We start from the raw sequence: 18,119 nt of genomic DNA, 5'->3' as shown, positions 1-18,119 counted from the left end.
GGAAATGTACAAACTTTCTTCAAATCATAGTTTTGACCCATACAATGCAATTTTGGCTATTGCAATAAATAAATAAATAAATATATATATATATATATATATATATATAAAATTTCAACTGGCTTTCTACATGCAGATTACCTCTGTTTAGTTAGATTTGTATAGTATCAGTTAATGACATTTACAGTTTTGAACTGTAACATTTAAATCTGTACTGATTTTAAAGATGGTTATACTTTGAGTGACTTCATTGTTATGAACCAAAAATGGTCCAATGTGTACCTGGGTACGAGGGAGTCTCCTCCTCTGAGAGTGGTGGGATCCAGCTCAAATATGGAGGAGATGTCATTGCCATCGGGGACGGACACAAGGGTGTACATGACCTTTTCGTTGGGCGTTCGCAGACGTGCTCGCAGAGCCTCATGCTCAGAGTCCAGCTAGAGGAGAGAGGAGACCACGTAACCATGGAGACACAACACCTCACTTGCTTTATTGATTATGTGACTGAGATAAAACTGCTCTTAAGTGATGCCATTAGCCGATGAAACAATCTTTGATTCGTGACATAAAATTCTGCAAAGTGAGAAGTTGAGAAAAAAGAATATGAAATCTCTAGATCAGTCTCACAGTGTGGTATATGCGGGTCCCAGCAAAACATGTTTACCATATTTGGGCAGCAATAAAACCAAATGCTGCTGCTTTTTGGTTGATTTCAAAGAAACTCAGGGGACATTTTCATTTAGATTATATAAAGCTGATTTAACAACAAACATAATGATTAAATTGAGATTTGTGTGCAAAGCTTACTATGTAGTGTCGTGGACAAAAGTTTTGAGATTTACATAAATATTGGAAATTGGAAAAGTTGCTGCTTAAGTTTTTATAAAAGCAATTTGCATATACTCCAGAATGTTATAAAGAGTGATCAGATGAATTGCATAGTCCTTCTTTGCCGTGAAAATTAACTTAATCCCGAAAAAAACTTTCCACTGCATTGTTAAGAAGACTTCAGGGCGTCCAAGAAAGTCCAGCAAGCGCCAGGATCGTCTTCTAAAGAGGATTCAGCTGCGGGATCGGAGTGCCACCAGTGCAGAGATTACTCAGGAATGGCAGCAGGCAGGTGTGAGCGCATCTGCACCCACAGTGAGGCCAAGACTTTTGGAAGATGGCCTGGTGTCAAGAAGGGCAGCAAAGAAGCCACTTCTCTCCAAAAAAAACATCAGGGACAGATTGATCTTCTGCAAAAGTAATGGCGAATGGACTGCTGAGGACTGGGGCAAAGTCATATTCTCCGATGAAGCCTCTTTCCGATTGTTTGGGGCATCTGGAAAAAGGCTTGTCCGGAGAAGAAAAGGTGAGCGCTACCATCAGTCCTGTGTCATGCCAACAGTAAAGCATCCTGAGACCATTCATGTGTGGGGTTGCTTCTCATCCAAGGGAGTGGGCTCACTCACAATTTTGCCCAAAAACACAGACATGAATAAAGAATGGTACCAAAACACCCTCCAACAGCAACTTCTTCCAACAATCCAACAACAGTTTGGTGAAGAACAATGCATTTTCCAGCACGATGGAGCACCGTGCCATAAGGCAAAAGTGATAACTAAGTGGCTCGGGGACTAAAACGTTGAAATTTTGGGTCCATGGCCTGGAAACTCCCCAGATCTTAAAACTTGTGGTCAATCCTCAAGAGGCGGGTGGACAAACAAAAACCCACTAATTCTGACAAACTCCAAGAAGCGATTATGAAAGAATGGGTTGCTATCAGTCAGGATTTGGCCCAGAAGTTGATTGAGAGCATGCCCAGTCGAATTGCAGGGGTCCTGAAAAATAAGGGCCAACACTGCAAATACTGACTCTTTGCATAAATGTCATGTAATTGTCGATAAAAGACTTTGAAACGTATGAAGTGCTTGTAATTATATTTCAGTACATCACAGAAACAACTGAAACAAAGATCTAAAAGCACTTGAGCAGCAAACTTTGTGAAAACTAATATTTGTGTCATTCTCAAAACTTTTGGCCACGACTGTGGCATGCTCAGTTATAGCAACAGGAGGGACTGCTTTTATAAACTAGTCATAGTGTTATACTGCCACCTACAGGCGCTGAGCTGCACTGTTTAAACAGTTTTACTCGTAACTATACTGTCACCTTGTGGTTTGTTATTGAATAAATTCTAGAAAATATTCTTTTTGTTACTCCAAGTGTTAAATAAAATATACATGTATTTAAAAAGAGCTTAAATTATGTTATTATGAAATTGTTATATATTTTTTTTTTTAACGCATTAAGTTAAATAGTGCATTTATTTATAGGTTTGTTTTTTTACTGTAAAAAAGGTTTAGGGTTTACAAACAGACTACTCTTTTAGGCAATTTAACTTATAGTTTTTAATGTTTTTTATGATCATAACAGTTTTAATATTTCATACAATAATATAATTTTGCATTTAGATTTCTTGTTTCGTAGCTAAACTTTTGAAACAATGTGTATTTTAACATTGTATTCAACATTTATTCAACATTTTATTGTAAACTGAATTATTTCCACAAATGCTGTTAAATAGTGCATTTATTTATTTATAGGTTTCATAGTATTTTTTTCTCTGTGTAAACAGTCTTCATTCTGGATCCACAAACGTATGATGTAAAAGTTACAAGGTTTGTTTTTAATGATTATCACAGTTTTAATAATTCTACATTTAAATTTATTGTTTCATAGCTAAACTTCTGAAACAATGTGTTTTTTTACTTTTTATTCAACATTTTATAGTAAAGTGTTGTTATTTTTAACTAAAACCAAAACTATATGCATACAATAATAATTCAGCAATTATATTTAAAATGTACAAAAAAAAAAAAACATTTAAAGTAGACTTAAATGATGCCTTGGAAAGTAACTAATAATAAGTAAATAGTAAATAACAGAAATAAGTCAAAGTTGAAGTACTAACTTCAATAAAAAAAAAATAACTAAAATAACTGAAATAAAAATGTATTGCTATTTAGAAATATTAAAAAAGAAAGAAAAAATTAAAGAAAGAAAGAAAGAAAGAAAGAAAGAAAGAAAGAAAGAATAAATATATATAAATATAAAAAATAAATAAAAACATTATGAAAACAAAAATAGCCAATTCAAAATAGTAATAAATACTAAAATAGTATATAGATAATATGAAAATAACACTGTGACTGAATTATTTCCACAAATGCTGTTGATATATCAATAAATGCTGTTAATAAAATAAAAACTGAAATAAAAATGTATTACTATTTAGAAATATTTAAAAAAGAAAGGAAAAGAAAAGAAAGGGAAGGAAGGGAAGAAAGAAAGAAAGAAGGAAAGAAAGAAAGAAAGAAGGAAAGAAAGAAAGAAAGAAAGAAAGAAAGAAAGAAAGAAAGAAAGAAAATGCATATAACTACACTACTAAAACTAAAAAAATAAATAAATATTCTGAAATAATGCTGATTCAAAATATTAATAAATACTAAAATAGTATATAGATAATATTAAAATAATACTGTGACTGAATTATTTCCACAAATGCTGTTAAATAGTGCATTTATTTATTTATAGGTTATATTTATAGGTATTTTTTAACATTTTATTCAACATTATAGAGTAAAGTGTTGTTGTTATTATTAACTAAAACCAAAATTATAAAAACATTTATTACGATTAAAACAATATGAAAGAAAGAAAGAAAGAAAGAAAGAAAGAAAGAAAGAAAGAAAGAAAGAAAGAAAACTAAAACAAATTATGAAAACAAAAATAAAAGCCAATTCAAGATATTAATAAATACTAAAAAAAAGTATATAGATACTATTAAAATGACACTGTGACTAAATTTTTGCCCAAAAATGTTGTTAATATATTCATAACATGTACAGAACCCCATTTTAAAGCTATAATGAGTAATAAAATCAAACAAAGCTGCACAAAACACAAACACATACTGTATAGAACTAGCCAAAGAGAATTATGGGGAAAAGTACTAAAGGAGCATCCTTTGATTTTGGCCTGACATGAAGATGAAGCTACATAAGCTTTGTATTAGAGCAGGTCTGACAGTACCTGGAAGTTAAAGGGTGAAAAATCTGCCACCTGAAAGAGGAAGCAAAAATTCAGCCAGCAGTTTAGATAAGCTTCCTGCACACAGAATGTATATATACACAGTATGGTACACAAGAAGGACAACGATTTAACAGAGATAAAACTACTCACGGATGAACGTGATTCCTGTGACTCTTCCACATAGTCAGGATTAACCTGTAAACAGACAAATCACCAAAAATGTCCTCAAAGTGCTAAAGGAAATTGGATCATATAATCTGACAGGCAACTGATCAGGAAATTGATTGACTGATTTTTTTTAGGCACAACCTAATAAGACCACGATAAAGAAAGTCAGGGCCCTGATCTTTGAGCATGGCTTAGTTGGTTAGCGAGATGTGTTTAAAGACACAAACACAAGACTTTTGCTTATTTAAGGGCACATGATTTCAAAATTAAGCTCTTTTACTTTAAGGCGAGACACTGCAGGTGAATAGGGTAAAAAAATTAACTAATTGTTATCATCTTACTTACCCAGGTGATTGAATACATTGATAATTGCATTTTTTTTTTGTTTTACAAGTTTTCTAAAATGTTAGATTCAAAAATGCCAATGAGGCATTATTTAATGAAATATGCACTAATTTGCATACATTTCTAGTAGAAAAATTTAAACACTGGATGAAGTCAGTTCCAAAATTCTTGTTTAATTTTTTTGACATATTAGAGTCAAAAGTTTTTACAGAGGGAATTTTAGGTCTCATTTGGTCATGCCATAATTCAGAAAAAATGAGAACAGACAGGAAACACTATATTTTTTTTACAGTTTTGAGGGAATAAAATGTTGTATAAAATCAAGCAAATCATATATGAACAAATCCCTCTGTAAAAACCTTCAGGATATAGACAGTATTAAAAATATAAAGTTTGGTGTGTATAAGTGCTACTAAAGTGGAGATTTATGGCATATTGTAGAAGAAAAAACTCATTTTGAGAAAACGGCCTTTAAAAATATGCACTGTAACTGAAATCGATTGACACAAATAGATAAAGTGCAATAAAAGAAACACTTAACAGTGTTTTTTGGAGGTTTTCTTTCCACTAGTCTGAAAAAAACTTGATGAATATACTTTATGATCTCAAACTTGATAGGTGCATGAAAAAAAGCATTTTTGCCTGCAGTGTCTCCCCTTAATATATGTAAAGGAAAAAATGTATTGTCAACAAGTTAAAACATTTTTGTTATTTGAAACGAAGCTGAAATTAAATAAAATCGAAACATTAGACAAAAATAAGTAAATTAAACCTTAAAATTACAAATGCATTTCTCAAAACTACTTTATAACTAAGATAAAATAAAACTAAAATAAAAATTAGGGATGCACGGATGGCATTTTTCACAACTCGAATCTAATTCCGATACCAAAATTCGGAGTATCGGCCGATACTGATCTGATACCAGTGCTGTTTTTTCCTTGATCTTTTTGAAATGCATTAAAATGCATCAAGCATGAATCAAAAAGGGCATCATATCTGACTTCTTAGAACTTGGTTGAAAATATATATTCCAGGTTTATGTCAAAATATTGTTAAACGTATCTGGCTACCCAAGCTAGTCACGTTCAAAGAACATTACCGCAGAAGTGATTAAAGCTGCACTATGTAAGATTTAGTCAATTTGGCATCTAACAGAGCCAAAATCAGCTCAAGTCAAGGTTTGAGGCCATGATGGAAGCATCCAGAGGGATGCTGATAATCTTACAGACTGCAGTTTTTGCCCAGAGAAAATCTAGAGGAAGTTAGTAAGGTTCCCTACCCAGTGGGAGAGGTTAGTGCTGATCTGGGAACAGCTGAGGGAGGATCCCGAGCTAGTAGAACACACCTCACTCACCTCTGCTGCCAGGTAGGATCCTGTGGCCAAGTGTTTAAACCTGAAAAGACTATTCCAGTAACCAGCGCCACCACGACACGGGTCATGATGAACCACCTGAAATATGAGATCGGGAGAAATGTCACAATTAGCATATGAGATATTTAAAGGGACCGTTCGCATGTGTCCTAAAACTTTGTTTTTCTTTTTTAAAGGGATAGTTCACTTTCAGAACAAAAATGTACAGATAATGTCATCCAAGATGTTCATGTCTTTCTTTCTTCAGTCGTAAGGAAATTATGTTTTTTGAGGAAAACATTTCAGCATTTCTCTCTATATAATGGACCTCTACGGTGCCTAAGAAGGGTCTCATCTAGCAAAACGAAAATACAATTTATATACTTTTTAACCTCAAATGCTCGTGTTGTCTAGCTCAGTGTGTAATCTGTTTAGAGATTAAAAAGAATATAAATTGTAAATGTTTTCAGAAAATAACTGATCGTTTCGCTAGATAAGACCTTTCTTCCTCGGCTGGGATCATTGAGAGCACTTTAAAGCTGCATTTAAACTGCATTTTGTAAGTTCAAACTTGTGGGCACCATAGAAGTCCATTATATGGAGAGAAATCCTGAAATGTTTTCTTTTACGACTGAAGAAAGAAAGACATGAACATCTTGGATGACAAGGGGGTGAGTACATTATCTGTACATTTTTGTTCTGAAAGTGAACTACTCCTTTAACTTCCGATTTCATCATTCTAAAGTCAATGGGTTTTTGGTTAATTGCCTGAAATATGGTCCGTGGTTAAAGGTAGGGTGGGTGATTTCAGAGATGATAGCAATAGCAAGCTAGCTTTGAAAGCATAAGATTTCGACCTCCCTGCAAATCGCTCTCCAAAGCCAGGGCGTGCAGAGGTATGCAAATACATACGTTGACAGGTAGGTAGGACAGCCTATCATAGTCCTTGGACTGAGGGATATGATTGAACAAACATTTTATGGTCCTACATCTATGATATAATTACATACAGTCGAAGTCAAAAGTTTACATTGACCTTGCAGAATCTGCAAAATGTTAATTATTTTACAAAATAAGAGATCGTTCACAATTCATGTTGTTTTTTATTTAGTACTGACCTGAATAAGATATTTTACATAAAAGATGGACACAAAGTCCGTATGAAAAAATAAGAGTTAAATAATTGATAAAAATGACCACGCTCAAAAGTTTACATACACTTGATTCTTAATACTGTGTTGTTACCTGAATGACCCACAGCAGTGTTTTTATTTTTTATTTTTGGTTTAGTAATAGTTGTTTATGAGTCCCTTGTTTGTCCTGAACAATTAAAACTGCTCACTGTTCTTCAGAAAAATCCTTCAGGTCTCACAAATTCTTTGTTTTTTCAGCCTTTTTGTGTATTTATACCCTTTCCAACAATGACTGTATGATTTTGTATCCATCTTTTCACACTGAGAACAACTGAGGGACTCACATGCAACTATTACAGAGGGTTCAAATGCTTTTGAGCAATGCAATGCATTAACAGCCAGGGGTGTAAACTTTTGAACAGAATGAACGTGTACATTTTACTTTTGCCTAAAAAACATATTTTTTCATTTAGTACTGCCCTTCAGAAGCTACAGAGCCTTACATGTTTCCCAGAAGACAAAAAGTTACATTTACCCTGATCTTCAAATTCAAAAGTTTTCACCCCCCGGCTCTTAATGCATTGTGTTTCCTTTTGAAGCATCAGTGAGCGTTTGAACCTTCTGTAATAGTTGAATGAGTTGCAGCTCAGTTGTCCTCAGTGCCAAAAGATGGATCTCAAAATCATGCAGTCATTTTAGGAAAGGGTTCAAATACACAAACCTGAAAACCAAATAATTTTTTGGACCAGGCAGTTTAACTGTTCAGGACAAACAAGGGACTCATGAACAACTATCACTAAACAAAAAAAAATAAACTGCTGTGGATTATTCAGGTAACAACTAAACAGTATTAAGAATCAAGCGTATGTAAACTTTTGAACAGGGTCTTTTTTATAAATTCAACTATTATTTTCTCTTGTGAACTACATATAATGTAAACGTCTATTATGTGAAATATTTGCATCAGTACTAAATAAAAAATAACATGCATTTTGTATGATCAATTAACATTTTGCAGATTCTGCAAGGTGTATGCAATCTTTAACTGTATAAATACATTTAGACCACTTAACTTAGTGACTGCTATCTATTTTATTTTCCAAGTTGTGCTGCAGTAAAAATAGCAGAAGTGCAACCATTTCACGTCAACAAAATAATGGTCCCAAAACATGTATAAAACGATGTGGATTTTTTAATTAACGTAAATCTGTCATGGGTTTTTTACTACATATTTCAATAAGAGACATAATTTATGTTATATTAAGCCACACAAGTCTTAATACTCAGGGTTCCCTTTAAAGGTCCACTGAAGTGCCTTGAAACACGCAGCGTTATTCTATGTGGTGACGTACTTTTAACTGAAACAAAAACATATCGCCCAGCCCCGCCTACTAATTTTGAATAGCCAATAGCGTTCCATTAATATCTGCTCGGGCCAGAGCCGTTAAGCTCGGTAAAGCCGCATTTTGGAAGTTTATGACAGCCACAGACTAATAAATTACCCCACAGATTCAATATGAAACTCTTGCTAAAACAAAATAGTGATCATAATCGTGCTGAGGCTGTGTAGTTTAATACATGCCGATCGCACATATGAGCGCTTATGATCTGCTCCGTGTTATTGCATCTCTGTGTAGGGGGCGGGACACTACAGACTCTAGAGAGCATTTGATTGGACAGAACGTTTGATGAGAAACCGAAGTGCACGGTGATATCATCAAAATCGTTTATTCATATTGGCGGAAGTGACGAGACTGTAAGTTTTGAATGCCCATATCTTGTAAATGCAAATTTTGTCGTTGTTTTGAAGCACACTAACTTATAGGTAATCTTAAGGCTAATATATTCATACTAAAAGCCAACAAACTTTAATTTTGATTTCAGGGGGACTTTAAAGCTTTTAAATTTTGCAGTGTGTTCCATAATCACTGAATTGTGAAATCTGGAGGTACTGATTAAATGCCGAACAGGAAAACTAGTCTGCTTTAACAGCCTCACAAACTGACCTTGTAGATGTTTTTTTAATAATTTTGATTTAATTAAAGATTGAAAGAGCTGCTGGACACTTATTAGTGCGGACGTTTATGTTGTGCAACTGTGGTGTAGTTTGTTTATATCCTTATCTAAGCTTTTTCCTTCTGGCCATAGTATTTAGGCCATTCAATAATATGGTGTTCATCTGTGAAGATCATCTTAATGGACAAAGCATGTAACTCACCTCCACTTCCCACAGGGCTTTGCTGCTGGTGGCAGAGGTGGCGGACTGGCGGCCGGTGGTTCGCAGGAACACATATTGCTTCTTCCTGTGCTCATCGCAAGTGAGAAACTTCTCCTGCTCGGCATGAAACAGCCGAACCACGTCACCCTTAGCAACCAGAGAGAAGGAATTAGCAACATCACATTCTAAAAACTCAACCATATGTCATGTGTCTGCGGGCACCTACTCCTTTAAGAATGATTTCCTTGTTGTCACTCCATTTCATAAATAAAACAACCTTCCAGCTAGTGTTGCAGTTCACCGAGTTCACCTGAGGACAACGGAGAGGAGGGGGCGTCATAAGATAAACTATGGTATTTTTTGAGCATTAGCTCGTACTAAAAACAATGATTGACAATGCAGAGGCATTCTGGCAGAGAAAGTTCTTAAATAAGTGTTATCATAGCATAATAGCCTCCACACTAACACTGGGTTCAGGATGTTCTAATTGCATAGACAGTAATTCCAGTTTTATGCAGGTTTACGGACAGTATGTTTCCATTTAAAGCTGTTAAGAGCAGAATTGTACTAGTGTTTTTTGCATACATTCAGACTACATGGTGTAATGCACTTCAACACAAAAGAACAAAACTGAAAGAAAGAGCAGATAAACCTCATTGCAGCCAGGATTGTCCACCAGCTGATGGCTGCTAGCATGTAAAGGCTGTCCTGCGTTGACAGGATTCAAAACCACTTTATCCCCAATCACAACCTAAAAGAGGAAAAAAGCGCATAATTAAAACATATCTTGTGAAGACATTGTTTGTGGTTGCTGCACAAACATTAATCCACTTCACAAAGCCTTTATTAACCCACTGGAGCCATGTGGAGTACTTTTACGATTCACTACCATTATAAAGCTTGGAAGAGTCTGGACATTTTTTATTATACAGTTGAAGTCAAAAGTTTACATACACCTTGCGCTGAAAAATGTTAATTTATTAATTTATTTATTTATTAATTAGTTCTGACCTGAATAGATATGTTAAATAAAATAAATTTACATTTTTTCACACCAAGGACAATTGAGGGACTCATATGCAACAATTACAGAAGGTTCAAACACTCACTGATGCTTCAGAAGGAAACATAATACATTAAGAGCCGGGGGTGAAAACTTTTGAATTTCAAGATAAATTCAACTTATGTTGTCTTCTAGGAAACATGCAAGTATCTTCTATAGCTTCTGAAGGGCAGTAATGAGGCAAAATTCATTCTTTTCAAAAGTTTACACCCCTGGTTCTTAACGCATTGTTTTTTCCTTCTGGCGCATCAGCGAGCATTTGAACCTTCCTAATAGTTGAATATGAGTCCCTCAGTTGTCCTCATTGTGAAAAGATGGATCTCAAAATCATACAGTCATTGTTGGAATAAGTTCAAATACACAAAAATGCTGAAAACAGCGAGTTTAACTTCAGGACAAACAAGGGACTCATAAACAACTATCACTAAACAAAAAAAAAAAACAAAAAAAAAAAAACACAGCTGGGGATCATTCAGGTAACAACAAAGTATTAAGAATCAAGTGTATGTAAACTTTTTTTGGCAAACCATTTTGTATGATCGCCTTATATTTTGGTAAAATAATATTTTGCAGATTCTGCAAGATTGACCTCAACTGTAACTGATTATATTCGTCTGAAAAAGAAAACTCTCATACATCTAGGATGGCTTGAGGGTGAGTAAATCATGTTTTTTAGGTGAATATCCCTGGCAGGCAGACTGGCACACACACGCACACAAAAATCAATAACATACATATATACATATATATATATATATATATATATATATATTAGTGGTGGGCCGTTATCGGCGTTAACGTGCTGCGTTAACGTGAAACTCTTATCGCGCGATAAAAAAAATATCGCCGTTAATCTATTCTCAAATTTGGGTTGGGAGCTGGGTCTAAACTACGCAAGCTATGATGACTTTCACCTTGATAGTTTAACGCGGATGTATACCGAAGACTATAGAATATGGTCGCGCGTTTACGTCTCCTCCGCCAAAACACAGACGGGGTCGCGTCGTCCTCCATTAATAAAAACCGAATCTACTATAGCGAAATGCCACGTAAATTCGTCGTTTTTTGGATTCATAAATCGAATGTTGGTCAGTCACTTAATTCAAATCGCGATATGGACTAGTGTATGTGAAAACTGAAATGCAAAAAGACCGTTTTAAGATGAATCCGATATGTTCCGTTTGCCTAGCTGTATGTATGCATTGCGGAGACGAGCTTTTACTACACGCATACTGAAACACACGTGACGCTCCCGGTAATTTTTGGCATTTTCATCTTACATGAACAGATAAACTCAATCTCCCAAACTGCTGTGAGTGTCACTTTTACCGTTTCATTTGAGAAAACTAGCATCATATCATACTGTATGACACAGAAACTTCACGGCAACCTGTCAAAATAAAAGTACGGTCACGGTGTAGCATGTAATGGGCTGGGTAGGTCTTGACGTTAAAAAAAACACAATCTAATAGGTAGAAAAAATAATTTCATTGTTAGTTAGTTAGTAAACACAAGTACATCTAATTGAACATAATTTATTTTCATCAACAAATTATCATAGAACAGCTTTATGAGCTTTATGATCCATTCTCAAAGACTTTAAGTCATTATTTGGGTAGCACACATATTCTGAATGCCTTCAGCAGAATTCAAATTAGCCATTTTAATCTAGATTAATCTAGATTAAAAAAATTAATCTATGCCCACCCCTAATATATATACAACAAATTTTTATGTTTTTAACTGCAACCTACTAAAATCAAAATAAAGGAGAAATTTTAGCACACTGTATTTAAGCTCATTTAGATAATTTCACCAACTGCTTTAAATTATATACCTAAAGAAAACCTAAATTTAAGTTAATCTTTTGCTGTCCAGCACCACATTTTTTCAGCTATTTATATCCCACCAGACCAGGTTCAGTTCAGTTTCAAAGTATGGCCGTGTCTTTCCGTGACGAAGACTCAGTGTCTATGACGCTCTCCCACAGAGTCCATTTTTAATGGAATTAGCAGGGGAATTCAATGCTGTGAGCTTTGACATCATGTAACGGTCAGTGGAAGCTTATGTAAAAACACGCTTTACCCCAGAGATGAGCAGCGGAAGACACCCCATGGCCCCCATTCAACAACATCTGATGGAGCAAACGAAGATGAGGTTTTATGTCTGGTTCTGTTAGGATTGCATCTTTTCGGGATGCCCAAAACTTGTAACTACAGCTCAGGCCATTTAGAGCCTCTGGTGCATAGCAGAGTACATCTGACAACATCTGTATATCTGAGTTCAATTTATTTAGTTCCAAATTTACACCAAGGAATTACACCCAAGTCTGTGAAAACAAGCATAGGGTAGTGAATGTATATAATTTGGCCCAATTTGCAGGGCAGCATTTCTCATTATTGCTCACATCTGCAGAAATTGCCTTCAGCCAGCAACTATCATGATTTATACTACTGCTAAAAAGTTCAGTGTATTTTTCTTTAAAAAACATTTTAAAAGACTTTTAAACTTTAACTTTTAAAACTAGGCGTTGACCAATTATCTGTACCGATATTAAGAAGTTTAATCGTTATCAGTATCTGTCATTTTCAAAACTGATTTAAAATAATTTAAAAGCATTTAAAGAAAGTTTTTGTCAGAGCCGTTGTGACATTAATTTTTGTTTTTACACCAGACACATATATCGGTTTAAAATATCGGTCATCGGTCCTGAAAAAAAAACATCAGTTGACACCTATTTTAAACAGTAGTCAAAGGTTTTTGCACAGCACAGTAAGATTATTAATGCTTTTAAAAGAAGTCTCTTCTGCTCACCAAGCCTGCATTTATTTTAATCAAAGTACAGCAAAAAAAGAGTAAAATTCTGAAATATTTTTACTATTTAAAATAACTGTTTTCTATTTGAATATATTTTAAAGTGTAATTTATTCCTGTGATTTCACAGCTTTTTTTTTTTGTTCGCATTATTACTCCAGTCACATGATCTTTCAGAAATCATTCTAATATTCTGATTTGCTGCTCAGAAAAACATTTATTGTTATTATTATGCTAAAACCAGCTGATAAATAAAAATATTTTATCTGAAATAAGTATTTTGTAACATTATAAATGTCTTTATCATCACTTTTTATTAATTTAAAGCGTTCTTGATAAATAAAAGTATTAATTTCAGAGAAATACTCATCTTTGGATATTTCTATTCATCGAAGAATCCTGAAAAAAGTGCTCAACTGTTTTAAATATTGATATTAATAAAAACAATAAATGATACTGAAACAGCAAATCAGCATATTAGAATGATTATTAAAGGATCATGTGACACTGAAGACTGGATTAATGATGAAAATTTAGCTTTGATCACAGGAATAAATTACATTTTTAAATATATTCAAATAGAAAACAGTTATTTTAAATAGTAAAAATATTTCACAATATTACTGCTTTTTCTGTATTTTGGATGAAAACAATGCAGGCTTGGTGAGCAGAAGAATCTTCTTTAAAAAAAACATTACAAATCTTACTGTCCAAAAACTTTTGACTGGTAGTGTATCTACATATGTTTATGAAGAAAAATGCTCTAAATATAATAATATTACCAACTATAATGGTAAACATGGCACTATGGTTGGAGGGAAAGAAAAACTGCAAAAAACATTGACCCCAGTTCATCTGAAATGTTTCAATTGTATATATTTTCACTCACACTGTCTCCTATGGAGCGGAGTTTGTAAAAGGGCTGAATGTAAAACCAGGAGCCTTCATTTCCAGCCGAGTCCAGCGTCACACGCATGGCGTTCTTCTCCAATAAAGCAGGCAGTCGTTTATTCACCGTAAGGTACTTATTGCTTTTTAAATGCAACAGCTGTAAAATGGAAAACACAAATATGTATGTTTATAGTAGTGCAAAAAAAAAAAAAAAGTAGAAAAGCTGGTATACCCATGAAACCCCTTTAGCTATACACATGAACATACTCAAGGTCACACGCCGAGGTCATATAGCACATTCTTATATTATGATAAATTATGTAGAACAATTATGAATGCAAGCTCAATGACACAGACACTAAAATAACACTGAACAATAGTTTATGTCCTGCCAAGACCTCAATGGCACAGTGAGAACCTTCTGCCTCCCATCTGCCAGCTGGCTGACCTACCTGAATAACATTTCCGTACTGTATCACCGTTCCCAGCAGCTTCCGGTTTTCGGATTCATTCTGTTTCTTCTCTAGGTCAGCAGCATGCTGAGAAATAGAGGTGAAAATGCAGATTAAAATGACAACAAATACTCTATATAAATTCACATACATTAAAGTCTACACAAGGTTATAAACAAAATTTAAATGAATTATTTGATATACACTACCAGTCAAAAGTTTTTGAACAGTAAGATTTGTAATGTTTTTTAAAGAAGTATTTTCTGCTCACCAAGGCTGCATTTATTTGGTCCAAAATACAGCAAAAACAGTAACGTTGTGAAATATTTTTACTATTTAAAATACTTTTTATTTGTATATCTTTTTAAAATGTAACATATTCCTGTGATCGGAGCTAAATTTTCATCATTACTTCATCAAATCATTACTCCAGGCTTTAGTCACATGATCCTTCACAAATCATTCTAATATGCTGATTTGCCATTCAAGAAGCATTTATTATTTTTATTCTTATCAATATTTAAAACAGTTGAGTAAACTTTTTTTTTTTTTTGGGGGGGGGGGGGGGGGTTCTTTGATTAATAGAAAGATACAAAGATTAGCATTTATCGGAAATAAAAAGCTTTTGCAACATTATACACTATACCATTCAAAAACTTGTAAATTATAGAAATGAATACTTTTATTTAGCAACAATGCCTTTAAAAAAAACTTTTAAAAAATTCTACTCAGCTGTTTTCAACATAATGATAATAATAAATGTTTTTCAGCAATAAATCTGAATATTAGAATGATTTCTTAAGGATCATATGACTGGAGTAATAATGCTAAGTAAAATTCAGCTTTGAAATCACAGGAATAAATTACATTTAAAAATAAATTCAAATAGAAAACAGTTCTTTTAAATTGTAAAATTATTTCAAAATTGTACTGTTTTTGCTGTTCTTGGTGAGCAGGAGAGACATTTTAAAAAACAAAAATATCACTGTTCAAAAACTTTTGACTGGTATACTGTATGCAGTGAACTGGCTGAATATGTACTGTCATATTTAATACCAAAAATTACACCTAATTTAAGTCAAATTTAATTACAAACAATCTTATATATGTAGCATAAAAAGGGGTATGGAAACTTGTTTCAGCCAGGGTATAAAAAAAAAAGACTTTTTATCTCACAACTCTGACTTTTTTCCCCCTTGTAGTCACAAGTTTATATCTTGCAATTGCAAATTTACATAATGCAATTCTGATAAAAAAATTTTCTCAGAATTCTAAGTTTACATCTCACACTGGGTTTTTTTTTTTTTTTTTTTTTGCTACAGAAATGATAAAAAAGGTCAACAGCAGGTTAGCTTTTTTAAAGAAGGTATAAGCTTTGATCCACAAAAGCAAAATGAGGTACATATCAAACTCACATGTAATTTGTTGAGTAGTACAGTGTCTGTCGTGCTGTTTCCACCAGGTTTTGCTGCTTTCCAGAACTGTTTCTGGGCTGAATACCTGTTCATTGGACACAACTTGAACAGACAGTCTAGAAGAAAATAAAACAGAAAATGTACATAAACACCTTTAGTGCACACAAATATTTTCAATTGGCTTTACACTGTGTGTACATCATTTTATTTGACTATTTATGTTTCTAAAATAAATTTTAAGTATGTACACCCACATCAGAAAGGCTTAAGTACCACTTCCTCAACACCAAACCAAAACTGTGTTCTCTTTAGCTAGAACATCACTGTAAATTATTTAGCATTATCACTAATTATCTAAAAAAACTTTTTATTTGTTGGTTTTCTTTCTTTAAAAATTACTTTTACTTCGCATTCCTCTTGTTATTTAATTTTAACCTCTGGTTGCATTGCTGTTTATGCAGGGTCAGAAATCTCTCAGATTTTATCAAAAATATCTTCATTTATGTTCTGAAGATGAACAACAGTCTTACGGGTTTGTGAGTAATTATCTATTGATTTTCATTTTTGGGTGAACTATCCTTTTAAGTACCCTTTGTTGGGAATCGCTAGACTAACTGACCTTCCAAACACCAAACAAAGACTGCCATATATCCATCAGTACTGAATCACCAAGGTCTATTTAGCCATTTTTAGCAAGGATAAAAGCGGGTTAATCTCAGAGACATTGTGACCCATTTAATTGTACTCTATATTATTCCATGAAATCATGAGGGTACCTGTGACTGCAGGCACAACTGACTGAAACAATTCATTTAGTTTCCAGAGGAGAACATAAGAGGATTCAAGTTTGGCTCATTAGTGAAATGACTGGGTCACTTTGCCAATTTAAGTCCAAAAGGTAGGCCACATGGAGCAAACACACCCCAACCGTGTCCAGTAAAATAAAATCGATACAGTTGATATAACAAATATACAGTATACTTAAAGAGATAATTCACACACAAAAAAAAAAAATGTTGTCCCAAACCCATAGGACCTTCATTCATCTTCAGAACAGAAAGATATTTTATATAAATTAAGATATTTTTGATGAAATCTAAGAGCTTTCTGACCCTGTATAGACAGCAACGCAACTACTACGTTTAAGGCCCAGAAAGATAGTAAGGGCATCGTTAAAATAGTCCATGTGACATCAATGGTAATAGCAGGGTCAGAAAGCTCTCGGATTTCATAAAAAATCTCAATTTTTGTTAAGAAGATAAACGAACGACTTACAGGTTTGGAACGACATTAGGGTGAGGAATTAATGACAGAATTTTCATTTTTGGGTGAACTATGCCTTTAAGCCAGTATACAGTGCCTTGCATACCCCTTCATTTTTTTTTTTTCACATTTTGTTTTGTTGCAGCATTGTGTTAAACTGCTTTAAATTAGTTCCCCCCACATCAATTTACGCTCCATACACCATAATAATGACAAAGCAAAAACCAGATTTGCTAATTTTACAAATTTATTAAAAATAAGTACATTGCATAAGTATTCATACCCTTAACTCAGTACATAGTTGAAGCACCTTTACAGCCTCAAGTCTTTTTGGGTATGATGTGACAAGCTTCGCACATCTGCATTTGGCAATTATCTGCCATTCTTTGCCTCACCTTTTCACCTCTCAAGCTCTGTCAGCTTGGATGGGGGCTGGCAGACATTTTCTAGAGTCCTAGTTGTTCCAATCGTCTTCCATTATGGATAATGGAGGTTACATGCTTCTGTGAACCTTCAATGCAGCAGATTTTTTTCTGAACTCTTCCCTAGATCATTGCCTTAACGCAAGTCTGAGTTATCTTGACCTCAGGACTTGGTTTTTGCTCTGATATGAATTTTCAGCTGTTAGACCTTTTCTGAGAGGTGTGCCTTTCTAAATCATACTCATTCAAATGAATTCGCCACAGTTTAACTCCACTCGAAGTGTAGTAACATCTAGAAGCAATATGAATGCTCCTGAGCTAAATTTCGAGTGTCCCAGAAAAGGGTATGAATACTTATGCAACGGGATCTTTTCAGTTTTTTTATTTCTAATAAATTTGCAAAGCTGTTACAAACCTGTTTTGTGCTGTCATTATGGTGTATGAGATGTAGATTGATGTGGAAAAAAAAGTAATTTAAAGCAGTTTAACATAAGGCTGCAACAT

The 18,119-nt window shown here is 33.9% G+C and overlaps 1 protein-coding gene across 1 annotated transcript in view; it reads right to left on the bottom strand.

Annotated features, from left to right (window-relative positions):
* itpr1b (inositol 1,4,5-trisphosphate receptor, type 1b) overlaps positions 1-18,119 on the bottom strand; it is a 145,286-nt gene that overhangs the window by 103,588 nt on the left and 23,579 nt on the right. The window contains exons 3-12 of the mRNA XM_073826386.1: positions 15,931-16,046; positions 14,516-14,602; positions 14,062-14,220; positions 9,948-10,046; positions 9,522-9,605; positions 9,296-9,442; positions 5,939-6,043; positions 4,228-4,272; positions 4,078-4,107; positions 283-437 (exon numbers count right to left, since the gene is read on the bottom strand). Of these exons, the coding sequence (XP_073682487.1) occupies positions 283-437; positions 4,078-4,107; positions 4,228-4,272; positions 5,939-6,043; positions 9,296-9,442; positions 9,522-9,605; positions 9,948-10,046; positions 14,062-14,220; positions 14,516-14,602; positions 15,931-16,046 (1,027 nt within the window). The remainder of the gene's footprint in view (positions 1-282; positions 438-4,077; positions 4,108-4,227; positions 4,273-5,938; positions 6,044-9,295; positions 9,443-9,521; positions 9,606-9,947; positions 10,047-14,061; positions 14,221-14,515; positions 14,603-15,930; positions 16,047-18,119) is intronic.

Source organism: Garra rufa, chromosome 20, assembly GCF_049309525.1.
Source record: "Garra rufa chromosome 20, GarRuf1.0, whole genome shotgun sequence".
Taxonomy (NCBI): Eukaryota; Metazoa; Chordata; class Actinopteri; order Cypriniformes; family Cyprinidae; genus Garra; species Garra rufa.
This window is presented reverse-complemented; position numbering and strand designations above follow the sequence as displayed.